The sequence below is a fragment of the Denticeps clupeoides genome, chromosome 4 (genome assembly GCF_900700375.1).
Source record: "Denticeps clupeoides chromosome 4, fDenClu1.1, whole genome shotgun sequence".
Taxonomy (NCBI): Eukaryota; Metazoa; Chordata; class Actinopteri; order Clupeiformes; family Denticipitidae; genus Denticeps; species Denticeps clupeoides.
In genome coordinates this window covers 6492018-6506270 of record NC_041710.1, presented here as the reverse complement: position 1 = coordinate 6506270, position 14253 = coordinate 6492018, and the positions used below count along the sequence as shown (strand labels likewise).

General features: G+C 45.4%; 1 protein-coding gene across 3 annotated transcripts in view; it reads right to left on the bottom strand.

Moving 5' to 3' along the window:
• The window catches only part of lrba (LPS-responsive vesicle trafficking, beach and anchor containing), a 122737-nt gene that overhangs the window by 14361 nt on the left and 94123 nt on the right, over nt 1–14253 (bottom strand). For all 3 annotated transcript variants that reach the window (XM_028978133.1, XM_028978135.1, XM_028978134.1), the window contains exons 47-48: nt 11386–11538; nt 2060–2227 (exon numbers count right to left, since the gene is read on the bottom strand). In XM_028978133.1, the coding sequence (XP_028833966.1) occupies nt 2060–2227; nt 11386–11538 (321 nt within the window). The remainder of the gene's footprint in view (nt 1–2059; nt 2228–11385; nt 11539–14253) is intronic.

Genomic DNA, 14253 nt, shown 5'->3' with positions numbered 1-14253 from the left:
CCTGACTACCGCACTGCAGCCGGTCTGATTTACTCCGGGCCTTGACAGGGCAATCGGGACGTACAACAGGCTGTGACCAAATTTCCCTATTCGCCATAACATCGTCCTTAATATGAAAAGAGAATGAAGTGTGACCGGGCAGAAGAGCGTTTTGGGAATGAGTAAGTGTGTGTGTGTTTGTGTAAGTGCCCTCATCATCAGAGAATACACAGTACAGTACCCGGGCGCCTGTCATGGCCGCCCACTGCTCACCAAGGGTGATGGTTAAAAGCAGAGGACACATTTCGTTGTGTGCGCTTATGCTGTGCTGCAGTGTTTCACAATGACAATGACTTCACTTTCTTCTTTCTTTTCTTCTTACTGTGAGTTTGTTGGTGTGATGGAAGAGTGTGTCTGTGTGTGTGTTTGACGGGATAATGAATCTGCATGGTGTCGGGGTGCACATCTGGATGGGAATGAGGCTGAATGGAGCCATCCATCAGCTGACCCATCCAATCCCACCTACCCAGGCATGAAGGGCATACAGCTGTACCGCTTCTATCACACTCAGAGGTCATGCGATGCAGCCCGCCCGAACTGACCTGCACTACAGCTGATACACACCCGATCAAGGGAATTCGACTACTGTACGTACTGCACTAATACACACACAACCAGACGCTCTCTTCACTCATAGTGCCATAAGCCCTCTGCCTACTCCAGTGCGGCCTCTGATAATGATAATGTTAAAACAGTGATGAGGAGAGGGTGAGAGAGAGAGAGAAAGAACATGTTTTGACAGAGAAGCGGCACTCTGTTGAGAGCGTGTTGGCGCTATTAGGCAATATACAGTGAAAAACATATGTCTGTGTGGCGGTGCTTTGAAAAAATCCGTTGTTAATAATGAATGAAAGACGGAGACATCAAAGCCTGAAAGAAAACTTTCAACTTTGCTGAATCTCCACAAGACAATGAAACAGAAAAATCAGACTCAATCAAATAGGGACCGGAAAAATGGGGCAGAAAAAAAAGATAACTGGATCATTCACTTTGAACACGTTATAAATTTACTGTTACTTTAGTTCATTTTCAATTGACTCACTTGATACCTCACTATGGAACGTGCCCCTTGCATATATATTCACTGAAGCCCAATTCGGCAAATATGGCTTACGGCTGGTGTGGCTCACAGCCATATTGGCTTATGGCTGAAGCCCAACACCCGAGCTTGCCTGATCTCGGAAGCTAAGGAGGGTTGGGCCTGGTTAGTACTTGGATGGGAGACTGCGTGGGAATACAAGCCGCCAAGGTGCCATTGAGCAAAGTGCCGTCCCCACACACAGCTCCCCAGGCGCCTGTCATGGCTGCCCACTGTTCACCAAGGGTAATGGTTAAAAGCAGAGGACACATTTCGTTGTGTCACCGTGTGCTGTGTACAATGACAATCACTTCACTGTCACTTTCAATCATGCCCTCAGGCTTGGCTGGAGCAGCGAGGGGAGTGTTGCCAGATACTAAATGTTGAAATATCATACCAGCTGCTTAAAATTTCGTATTTTTAGAAAAACTATCCTACACATACAATTTCCTTTCTGACGTTGCTCAGAAAATCTGCTTCAATAACACGTTATCATAGACTATGCATATTATAGTGCAACTTTTACCTACCTACAGCGCCTTTACCTGTGTGGAGTGCAGGATGAGACCCTACACTGAACAGCATGTTGCAACAGCAACAGAAAGCTTACTGTTAGTGCTAGCTACAGTTTTACAAGGTTCTGGGCGTGTCTTAGTAGACGTGCATTTTCTTGGTTTACCAGCTCAGCAATGTGCGCTTTCTATATCCCACAGTAAGATGTTGAGTGAGTTGACCAAAAGGTTACCATTGTAATGCTTGCATTTCGCAAGAAAGAACTGGTTCCTGGAATATGAATATGATGGCGTGAATGAATTGAGCTTTAGCAAACAGCCACATAGCAGGCATGTCCCATAGTGAGATGTCTCACTCGTCTCCCTCAGACAAATGGTGTTTTGTACGCATTCTTACATTTTAATAATTGAATTAAAAAAAATGTAGTACCTCTCGGACCATGGGATCACTGATGGAGCTGAGGTTGACTGCTCCCTCATAAGTCAGGTAGTAGAACACATTCAGGGCTCTGACCGCTTCTGGGCCTTGCTGTTTGTAGCCAAAGATCAGGTCAATCCACTGGTGCAGTTGGCAGGACACAAATTCACTCTCCAGAGCCTACAGAGAGAAAGCAGGGGGAGAAAATTCACTCTCTAGACTCAATAATGAGAAAATGTGCAAGCGCACAGTCCAGAGTCAACAACGAGAAAGACCCTGCTGATAGAAAACACACAAAGAATCTCACTCTCCAAAGGCAACAGCGGAAACACAACACATCAAAAACTCCCACAACAGAGCCTGCAGGTAGAAAGCACATTAAAACAGACAGCCAAAACAGAAAACACACGCTATTCACTATATATATACACACACACACACACACACACACACACACACAAAACAAAAAAGAACTGTAGATACAAAAGCTACAACAGCTAACAAGATAGCAGGAACTCATTTCATTTGTAATATTTATTGTGTCCTAATGGCAAGAAAGAGATAACCAAGAAGCTTATCATACCAACGTCATGTTTCTCAGTGTATGAAATGAAAGTGAACATAACAGAACACAACAGAACATGGCAACTAGGGATTTACAAATCCTATATTTGTATAAATCAATGATTCCAATAACTAGATTGTGTATCAGTGACAGTGTGCCAATCTATGAAAGTGGTTTACGTACAAAACACTAGTATCAGATCGGTACTTGGAATCGACTATATTCAAACACGGAATTGTATCATACCGTTCAGAGCAATTACTCACACAAAAAAAACAATAACCATTTGCAGTCCATCATCTCTCCCCAAATACTCACTTCCCTCGGTTCACTTGCCGTCGTTGAAACGCCATAACACTGAGCTACAAGCTGTTCCCAATGTTCATTAGCTGGCGAAGCACGGGGGGTTTATGGATGCTCATAAAACAGTGACGATTGTGTTAATTTCCACATAGCTGTTGAGACACAAAAGCTCTAAATGCACACAAATGAGAATGGCAAGGGTCTCTGATTGTCATTGCTGCCTTGTGTCACATTAAAGTCTGACAGACATTAAGCCATGCACTTACACAGCAATTTATATCATTTAAATGTTTACGCCCTCTGCTGCCACATCACTCACTTAAATGTGACTTTCTGACAGCTAATTTCACCTAAATTCTCTGCCGCACTCTTAATTAGAAAGCTCAGTCACAAGCAGGGAAAAAGAAATGTGGGACATTTAACTAAGAAAGGGACGGTCCACAGTACACAGATCCACCATTATTTTATGAATTTTTACGCAAAGACCTGATGAAATGCATGCAGTGCTCAGTGTTTCTAAAGTCTGCAAAATGGTGTGTGGGAAAGATGACTAATTGAGAGGCCATCGAGAGTCTCATTAAGCCTTTTTCATGACCTGCGTTAATGCTTTTCATGCACTTTATGACCGTGCGCACTTACGAGATGACATTAAACAACACATGTGGGAGAAACGTCCGGGTGTAAAAGGTTACACTCAAAACAGAGGGTCTCTGGAGGCCAGAGCAGGCCAGACGCTCCGTCTGCCCACACTCCCACCGTGGGTTCTAATGTTCTACAGCCACGTGTCGGAGAGCAATTCGCGCTCCTCTATTAACGCGTGGACAGAGTCTGTGCTCCGTCTCGCTCTTCTCTCTAAAAAGGCCGCATGTGGAAGACCGTGGGATGACGGAGGGATGGATCATAATGATGCTGCCTGGCTGACCTTTCAGCCGCTCCACGTGTTCCAAACCCAACACGCAGCCTGACGCGCATTTAATGTGTGCCACCAACTCAACTCACTCAAGGTGTGGAAACAGACAGGGGCCATGTTCCTGGAGACACCTCCCCCTCAGAAGACCTCCTCTATGTTAATGAAGCACGAGGAAGGAGCATGCCTGCCCTGACCCCGTCAGCGACGTGCCAAGCGCCTCCTTCAGCCTCCGCGGGCCGGCAGAGGAAGCCATCGAGGCTGCAGCGCCCGGGAGACCGGGCAGGGACTGTATGAGCACCTTAAACCAACCGGAGCACTGAGCACCGTGCATGCACGGATAAGCGCGTCATCAGCACTGAAAACCCCAAACAGCACGGCCTGGCTCTGAACACAACGTACACCCAGCTACGAGATTCCTGCAGAGCTGAGCCCGGCATTCATTAACCGGCCGCAATGCAGGTTATTGATGTGCCAATTAGCAGAGCCTGCCTGTGTCATTGTGCTCCAGTGGGAATACTCCCATAATTAATGAATAATTTAGCTCAGATTTATGTAAATTAACTGATTGTACCCACACCCCCGTCCCCAGCTCTATTAAGGGGTGAATTGGCTCATGCAGCCTTTGTCTAACATTTCGGCCCTTTGAAAAAATATTTTTAAAAAAAATCCTGTACTATGAGGACATCTGTCTTTGAAAGCAGATCCTTTTCCTTTGATTCCCCTTGGCCAAAAGTCGTGATCTTTGCTCTACTGAAAGCATAACACACCAGGGCCAGTGGTGTGACCCGGTCTCAGATTTCTTTGCCCTGGCAGGAGAGCTGGGAGGGACCTACAAGGTACACAGACCAGGCAGGAGAAGCCAAATCTGCAGAGAGTGGGGCTGCTTGTGTCCACTTCCTGTGTATGAAGTGCGAGCCTGTAGGGAACACAGGGAAAGTGTGGGAATGTCTTTTCCCAGATGACTCCCAAAATAAGACGCAACATTTTAATGGCGGCAAGGACTGGCCTTTGAAGTACTTCTGCTGCTAGCATGAAGATATGAAGCCAGTGTGACGGCGCCTGCAATGCACTGTAGATGACTAATGATGTCTTCAATATCCAACGTTTTACGGGATTTTTCAGGGGGTCTTGGGGGGGATTTTTTTCACAGAACCCTTTTTTGTGGCCTTAGCAGCCCCTAAAAAACATTTTAAGGACTTAAGGTAACCTCTGTGTGTGGATGTTAAAATGTCACTTAACAAATCAATCCACTAATCTGCACGTGACTGGAAAGCAGTGACTGAAGCAGACAGCACAGGGTTTACTGATGAGGGACAAACAGACAGCCTGATTGAACAGATCTTATATACACTACCCAAAAAAATGAAGCGAACATAAAAATAGGACATAAATACTTTGACAATCACTTCACTTTCAGTTGAAACCATATTAAGTATTATCGATGGAAATCAAATTTATCAACCTATGGAGGTCTGAATTTGGATTCACAATAAAAAAAATCGTGCTACATGCCGATCCAACTTTGATGGAATGTAATTTCATCTTAAAACAAGTCAAAATAAGGCTCAGTAGTGTGTGACCTCCCAAAAATGCCTGGGCATGCTCCTGATAAAGATGGTCCCCTGAGAGTTATCCTCCCAAACCTGGACTAAAACATCCGGCAATACTGGACATTCTGTAGTGTAACATGCTGTTGGTGGACATGCTGTTGTTCCAGGTGTGCTCAATAGGAGTCAGGTGTGGGGAATGGATAGCTCAGTCCATAGTAGGGCCAGTCCACTGGGGCAGTGGTGGCCTAGCGGTTAAGGAAGCAGCCCCGTAATCAGAAGGTTGCTGATTTGAATCCCGATCCGCCAAGGTGCCACTGAGCAAAGCACCGTCCCCACACACTGCTCCCCGGGCAGTGCCCTAGGTGCCCACTGCTCACTCAGGGTGACGGTTAAATGCAGAGGACAAATTTCACTGTGTGCACCGTGTGCTGCTGTGTATCACATGTGACAATCACTTCACTTCTTCTTCTAGTATCAATGCCTTCATCTTGCAGGAACTGCTGACACACTCCAGCCACATGAGGTCTAACATTGTCTTGCATTAGACAACTGCACCAGCATTTGGTCTCACAAGGGGTCCGAGCATCTCATCTTGATACCTAATGGCAGTCAGGCTACTGCTGGCGAGCACATAGAGGTTTGCCACCCCACACCAGTACTGATCCACTGCCAAGCTGGAGGAGGTTACAGGCAGCAGAACGTTCTCCATGGCGTCTCCAGACTGTCACATGCTCAGTGTGAACCTACTTTCATATGTGAAGAGCACAGGGCACCAGTGGAGAATTTGCTAATCTTGGTGTTCTCTGGCAAATGCCAAACTTGAGCACAACCCCCACTTCCTAAGTGGACAGTTTCATTTCTCAAAAGTGTTACTGACTTGGTTACATTATGTTGTTTAAATGTTTATTTTTTTGAGGTGTGTATGTGTGTGTGTAATATATATATATATAAAGAAATCCTTATGCGCTAACCCAAACATCAAATCTTTTGTGTTTCCAAACAGGGTCTCCACGTAGACACATGAAGAAATGTTTCAATGTTACTGTAAACCTGTTTCCCTGATACAATACCTGGGCATTGTGTGCCAATTCGATTCAATACTATTTAAATTATTTTATTTTTTTAGTTTTAAGAAACCTTGAAGCAACTTTGAAGCTGAATCTTACCGTCAGGAGTTCCTCCATATAGTAAATATAAAGTTTAAAGGACGAGCAACATTTGGAGATTTTGTACATATGCTAATCTAAAAATAACTATTAAAATCAAATGTTAAATTAGTGCTGCATATCCTTATATAAAATAGTGCTATATTTAGCCATGGGGTAACTACATGATGTCAGTGGTTTATTTTATCACTAGACAGTGACTAGCATCTGGTTGTAAACAGCGTTAAATATTACGTGAATACATCACTGAAGTGATTTTCCCCTCCCAGGCTACCACCCACCCAGGCTACCGCCGTCTCCAGGAGCGCCATGGTCCACATGGAGCCCACCAGCAGCGCTGCCGTGTTTGGATAGCTGATTCAATGGCGCTCAGCTGCCTGTCCAGTGAACAGTTCACTGCCTCTTAATCCTGATGAGAATGTATGACTGCAGTCATTAACTTCTACAACAAACCTCTTCAGTCTACTGAAGAAGAGCAGGGCAGGAGTGACTCAGGTCACTGACGAGGTCAAGGCTGGGAGAACTGGGCCAAGAAAGTGAGGTGAGGCATGAACTAGAGATGTAGCTTTTTAGGCTCGAACCGGCCCGAGCCTGGCAGAATCCGACTCGACCAGAGTTGTACAGCTTTTTAAAAACTTGGTTTTCTTTGCGCATGCTCAGGCAAATTAAAAGTATGTGGAAATGAGTGGGTTTAAAACACAATTGCCAGTGGGGTGGTAGTAGCCTAGTGGATAACACACTCGCCTATGAACCAGAAGACCCAGGTTCAAATCCCACTTACTACCATTGTGTCCCTGAGCAAGACACTTAACCCTGAGTGTCTCCAGGGGGGGACTGTCCCTGTAAATACTGATTGTAAATCGCTCTGGATAAGGGCGTCTGATAAATGCTGTAAATGTAAATGCCAGAGGCTAGCCTCCGTTTCACCTCTTCAGCATCCATTTTCATATTTCAACGGTTGCCAAGAATTGCAAATCAAATTAACATTTTATAGAAATGTACATTTAACAAAATAACTGGGAAAACTATAAACTATGTGTTGGCCGTCACCATCTCCATGTATAGACAAAAGTGGTCAACCAAACATAGCCTGCTTCAGTAGAAAAATTCACAAGTGATCAAGACACCAGTGTCTCCATCAGGTTCTAATTGGTGGGGTTCTTTTGCAGTGGCAGGGTGTTCTAGACATCTACAGTTTTGGGTAAAAATCTTCCTTCCAGCACCCCTGCGATTCAGATGTCCTCCAACATGAAGGAACTTTGGAAAGTGAAAATAATACAAAAGTGCAGTAAATTAAAGTGCACTGGGGAGACGCTGGAGTTCACTGGGTCTAGTGATTGATGGACTCAACATGTTGTCCTTGTCGAGGTGGCGTGAAATGTGAGCGACGGAGACGAGAAGGAGAGAGAGACCTTGTGAAATTAATTCCCTCTTTTATTCACAGCATGCTTGAGTGGACACTTGCTCACCTGACCGGTCCTCAGCTCTTATTTATAGGAGCGGTAAGGGCCACTTAAAACCGCGGTTGGAGGGGACAGAAAAATCTTTTATTACCCTCGGAGCTCCCAGATGTCTTAATTTCTAACTGCTTGAAAGCTGCTATGAGACTGTAGACAAGCCATCTTCAACAAGCACTCCGGAATGCTGGGATATCAGAGCGCTGGGTAAGAAGGGGCCAGGAGGGCGGAGTCTGAGTGGATGAGACAGCGGTGGCGAGTGAAAGTGTCAACTGCAGTCGATCAGGGCCTTTCTCAGGAGGGGGCATCTCAAGTCCTCCTCTCCTACGTCTCAGCAGATGCTGAACAGAACCCGGAGAGACGCGCTGACGTTTACGGCCCCCTGAGGAGCCGGTCGTGTGGGAAGATATTCCAGCATCAGGGTTGAGATGCTGGAGGAATCTGATTCACAGCTCAGACACCTCAGTGTCTGAAGTCCAAACCCCACTTTAGCAGCACGTCAGCGTCACTGCACTGAACCAAACTGAGTCCAAGGCCCGCTGTACTGTACGTAGCATTAGCCGTAGAAACAGCTGCAAAGAGACAGGGTCAGCTGCTGAAGCAGTTTGCTTGTCGGTGGAGAAGAGGAGAGATGATGGGTGAAGGTAAACACTCGCAGCCTCTGACCTCCATGGTGCTGGTGGTCCCTGTTTGGAGTGATGTGAGCTGCGTGGCCTGGTGTGGGAACGAAGCACCCCTCATGACACCTGCAATAAATCCAGCACAACTGGCCCATTTTTCAGGGAAAGTAGAAACCACTTTGACTGCAGGGTGATTCCTGGCCAGGTCCTTCAGGACAGTGGGGAATAATGGGAATAAAGTCCCAGAAAAGAGCAAAGAGCTGTCAACATCTTCAGGTGACAAACGTCAGCCCTGGTACTCAGAGTTGGGGGTCCTGGGCTGAATGAAGGGGTCTTGTCAGCACTACTGGTTCTGCAGAGGCAGGTTTAACACTAATTATGGGTAAGTCAGCTGGTCACCCAGAACGCTTTTCCCCACTGTGGGGAAAATTTCTGTTTTTCAGCCTATAGCTTTTTTTTTTTTGGTTTCCTGTGTGGTCTTTGTAAGTCGACGAACCTGAGAGCTGGAAACAGTTGTGGTGTGCCCTCAGGTGTCAGTCGCGGTGTTCCTCAGGTGTCCCTCATGTGTCGGCTTCTTCCTTCATCCGCATGAGCTCAGACGCTCCTCTTTAAAAGCCATTCCTTTTTGCAAGTCACTGTTACTGCCCGACTAGGTCACCTGCTCTAATTGTAAGCAGACCGAGGTGCGTTGGGAGAACTGCTGATATGCCGTGGAATGCCGTACAGAAATGACAGTGCCCAGAGCCGGCCTTGTTATCTGGTGGCTGGGATCATGTTCTTAACCTCTCCTGCAACCCTGCGGTAAAAACAACAATCGGCCCTGATCTCAGAGTCTCGTGACACGAGGAGCGGTGAGATGGAGAGGCAGGGGCCAAATGGTTTCTTCAGCAGAAGTCTGTTTAAAATCCACCCCTAATCCCCCATACATCCCCAACCTGCGTATTTACACTGACAGTAATGAATCCTCTCGCTGTATAAGCCAAGGTCAATCAAGGAGCCGTGTTTAGGGCTGAATGGCGACGGGAGGAGGCCCAGTGGAATGCTGGGAGCTCACTGCTGTCTCCTGCTGATCCACCAGCACTAAACATGGTGAGCTGACAAGACACTGATATCATTACATATGTATTTAAGTGTGTACAAATGCCTTGGTTATATCTACATATACTCATGCACATAAAGAGTTAAAAAAAAAAATCTTAGTATGCAATTCTTATGACTATGATAATGGTTTGCTCTTTAATTAGCTGTTCATTATACATCCAGCATAACAGCAGGGCCAGAATGGACCCCACGCTGCCACCACCACCTCTTCCTCTTCCTGCTGTCTGACTCCATTAGTGCCAGATGAACAGAAGACCTGAGCGTGGTCATTAACTCCTCACCATCCTATCAGCAGCTCCCGCCCTGCATCGTGCATTTAGCCCATTGTGCCGGGTGGGGTCCAGATGACAACTATAATACCAGTCATCTGTCATGGGAGAGTCCAGACACACCCTCTCGTCCTCAGGGAGCTGAGCCTGACCAGCAACCCAGAGAGTCACATTGTCCAGTGAACATTATACTACGTTGAGACAACGTATACAAAAAAATTATATAAAAATTCATCCTATAAACACATCACTGTTTCTTACGTTATATACATCCCTCACCTGTACTAAAACCATACAGTTAGAAGAGGAGGTTTCTGACTCGTTTACACCATTAAAGTGCTTGTTTGTCCAGAACCGCCTGGGGTCCGTAGTGAGAGCAACTTCAGAGGAGTATTGGAGATAGTGCAGGTGGACCTGCTGTTCTTCATGCTCTGACTGCACCAGCAGCTGAAATCAGTGCGAGCTATTGATCACTCTCTCTTTTCTGTGTGTGTATGTGTGTATTTACACAGCTTTGTGAGCTGCTTAGCACTCTGGCAACACATTAGGAAACAAACACACACTACTGGCAGAAGATTAAAATTGTTCCATGCATGAAAGCTACTCTTTGCTGCAAAGTATCCCACAAATACACATAAACACACAGAGACACACTAATTGAGGACCAGCAATGTCTGGAGCTTCCACTGTGACTCTTCCTGAAACACAGAGATCGGCATTGGTGGCCTAGCGGGTAAGGAAGTCAGAACGGAATGGGTTCAAATTCTGAACAGTCAAGGTGCCATTGAGGTCCCCTTAAGCAAGGTACCGCACCCTCACAATGTTCCCTGGACACCTCACCTCACCACACCATCCATTTATTTCTAAAGCACTTTAAAACAATTGCCAAGGAAAGGACATTCATAAAACAGACATGCAATAATAAAACAAAGTCAATAAAACTGAATAACAGAGAAAACTCAACAATTAAAAGATTAAAACAAGAAGTCAGATAAAACAGATAACATTTAAGACAACAGGTTATGAGAAAGCCGAATAAGAACCACCTCACACTGGTTAAAAAAGCCAGGGTGTAAAAGTGAATCTTTAAACAAGACTTAAAACCAGTGATTGGTGGGGCCTGTCTGCCCACTGCTGGGTTAAACATAGAGGACACATTTTGTTGTGTGCAGCGTGTGCTGTGCTTGCTGTGTATCACAATGACATGATCTCAGACATGCCAGAGTCTCTGTGTGACACGTTGAGCGCCATTTACAACTGGAGTTTTCAAGAAGTTCAGCCATTTAAAAACAATCAATTCTGATGAGGTGTGTTGTGAAAAGAGCAGATCCTCCACACCATAATCCTTAACATCCACCTCAATTTTTGTCTGATTTCTGTGTGCGTGTGCTTCATACCATTCTGTTTATGCGCACAAACTCCTCTGGAGTCTTGGCCCACGGCGGCAGTTCCACATCAGACACCACAGTCCCATCATCCATCACTCCCAGGTTGTAATTGTTGGAATTAACGAACATCTCTGGCAGATAATAAAACTCTGGAACCAGCTCCTGCAAGTGAAGAACAAATCAGACATTCAAACGGAATTTTATCCCAGCAGCCCTGCAGATAAGACTGAAACAGACTGGGGGCAGGTGTGTGGAAGCAGCGTGAACCATCAACCTGCTGCTCAAACCGGCAGTAACTGAGAGGGAAGGAGGGGGTGAGAAAAGGCTGGTCTTATATCAGTGTTTAGCAGGTCCTCTTTATCTTGTGTCTGTCTGTGTGTGTTTGTGTGTTTGTGTGTGAGAGTGATTGAGAAAATTCATAGAGCATGCAGTCATATTTGAGATGTCCCATTACTCATGTAAATTACAATTCGGATATTTAATTAGGTTGATCCTGCAAAATGTCTCCCTGATAAAAGGCATTACATGCATGCATACAGGTCCATGCACAAACACACACACACACACACACACAAACATGCGTGCTGATGCTGGTTACAAGTGACCATCTCCCATGAGGATCAGCTTGTCTGATGAGCTGAGCTGATCCTGTGCCACCGACACACTCACACCCGGCCTGATTGGCTGTGAAGTTATTGGTGCTGTTCCCAGTGCTGTCTGCCCATATTTTCTGACTCTAATGCAGGTAAATCAATGTGGGTTTGAGAACAGTTCCCTCCCTGGTAAAGTACCAGATGCAGTGTATTCCCATGTGACTTCAAGGGGTTAAGGTTGATATGAACGGCAAAACATACGTTAAGTTCAAGCGTTCCAAAACAAATGCTTAGAATGATAAGAAACGAGTTAATAAAAGGGCTGCAGACCACCAGAGGTGTAGTGGGTAGAGGAACGCCTATATTTAATGACATTTAAAACGTAAAAAAATGTTCATTATAAATAAAAATGTTTACTGGTTATTTATTTTGGAATAGTGATAAAGCCGCACTGTGCAGGAACGTGTGGAGTGTGCTGACTATGTTTGTTTTTACCACAGGATATCTTTCTGTGTCTGTGTTGTAGGTTTACAACTTGAAATTGAATGTCGTATCATGTTGAGTGTGTGATTGTTGATTTGTCGTGATGAAGCTGCTCCACTCTCTACACAGTGCAGGAGGGAAAGTGACCAATTAAGAGAGCAAACAAACAGCACTCCCCCCCTTTCTAAAACAGGAGGTCAGCTCTTTACGACGGGTTCACCCACCCAGCCTAGAGCTCCACATAAAGAACAGGGGCCCTGGGGCAGCTTAACAAGCGGCGTGGAGGTGGGGGGCATTTCAGGGTTTTGGGGAACGGCAGGCAGTGGCCTCTGAGCAGGACCTGTGATCCAAAATCCTGTTCCGCTGCGGGTCACTGGGCTTACTGCCCCATCTTGCCCCGGCACAGACTCCCTGGTGAGGGGCTTTGCTCACACACACACACACAGAAAGATACACACATCCTATGGAGCTGGAGCAGCAGGGGTCAGTGGTAAAGGTCAGAGGTGGTGCCGGAGCAGCCTGGCTGGGGGCAGTCGGGATCATGAGGCTTTGGGCCATTACCACTCGGCAGCTCGGACACTGAAACGGCCACAGGCAGAAATAAAAGAGCGCAGATTGACACATCACTGAAGGGCACAATGCAGCTTTCAGCCTTTTAGCAAATCTGTCTCTTTCTTCTCCTCCCGACAGTCCGGAGAAAGAACTGTAAAGACAAAATGTGCTTCAGGTTTCGTAACTGAAATGGCCAATGAGACGTGTACATTTTACATCATGTCTGATGAAATGCACTGTGATTCACTGAAATACAGGTCATGTGAGCAATGGGTTTACTTTTTCACAGGGTTCTTACACATTTTTACTAAAGAATTGCCATAACTTTTCAATTACTCATGACCATATGTGCAAATTTGGGGAGAAAAAAATTTTACCAAAATATCATTAAACTACATGCATGACAACTTAAACAACAGCTGTAATTTACATGACTTTTACAAGGAGACACGTGGCTGTGGAGGTGCTGGAAAATGGAAGCAACACACACAGTACCATGACGTGGTGCACTACCTAGAACTAGCAAAGATACTACAGACCTGGACTAGTTTAAAACTTTGTAGTTGTAAACGTAGAAAAACTTGCTCAGGTTTGCTCAGTCTTACAGGAACTATGCACTTCATGTGTCAGTCAGTTTTCAATGACTTTACCACAACTTTATATGTTTATTTCGTATTCCAAAATTTTTAAGGCCTGGAAAATTCTCTTTTCAAATTCCACGACTAAGGTTTTTAATGATCGTAAGAAGCCTGCTTTCAGCCTCTTTCAGTGCTCATGTTGCATCAGCGTCTGAAGGGACACACATTAAGGAGAAAGCTTATGCCCAGCCTTTAAACTGATGTACGAATGTAGTTGTTGACATGTATAGACCATGTGTGCATGTCAATGCTATACAATATGACAATATTGTCTCAACTACAGTTTCCAGTGATTAGTGCAGACAGACATTTCTGAAATTACATATTTACACCATTTTGCAAGGTTGTGGTTAACACGTCTTATTGGGCTTCAAAGATTAATGCTATACTTATATGGTCAGCAGTGTGTTTGCAGAATAATGCACAAGACCAGTAGGGTCCACTTCTCTGTCCATTGCCAACCGATGATGAAAAATAGAGATCAAAATGAATGATGTCTTCATGACTGTGGATTTGTGGGGAAACGCTCTACATTTCGAGTAGAGGCTGCAACCGTGACGGGGGTCTCCATCAGAAGGACGTTTGATGAATCGGCTAAAGCGGCCCTTAGT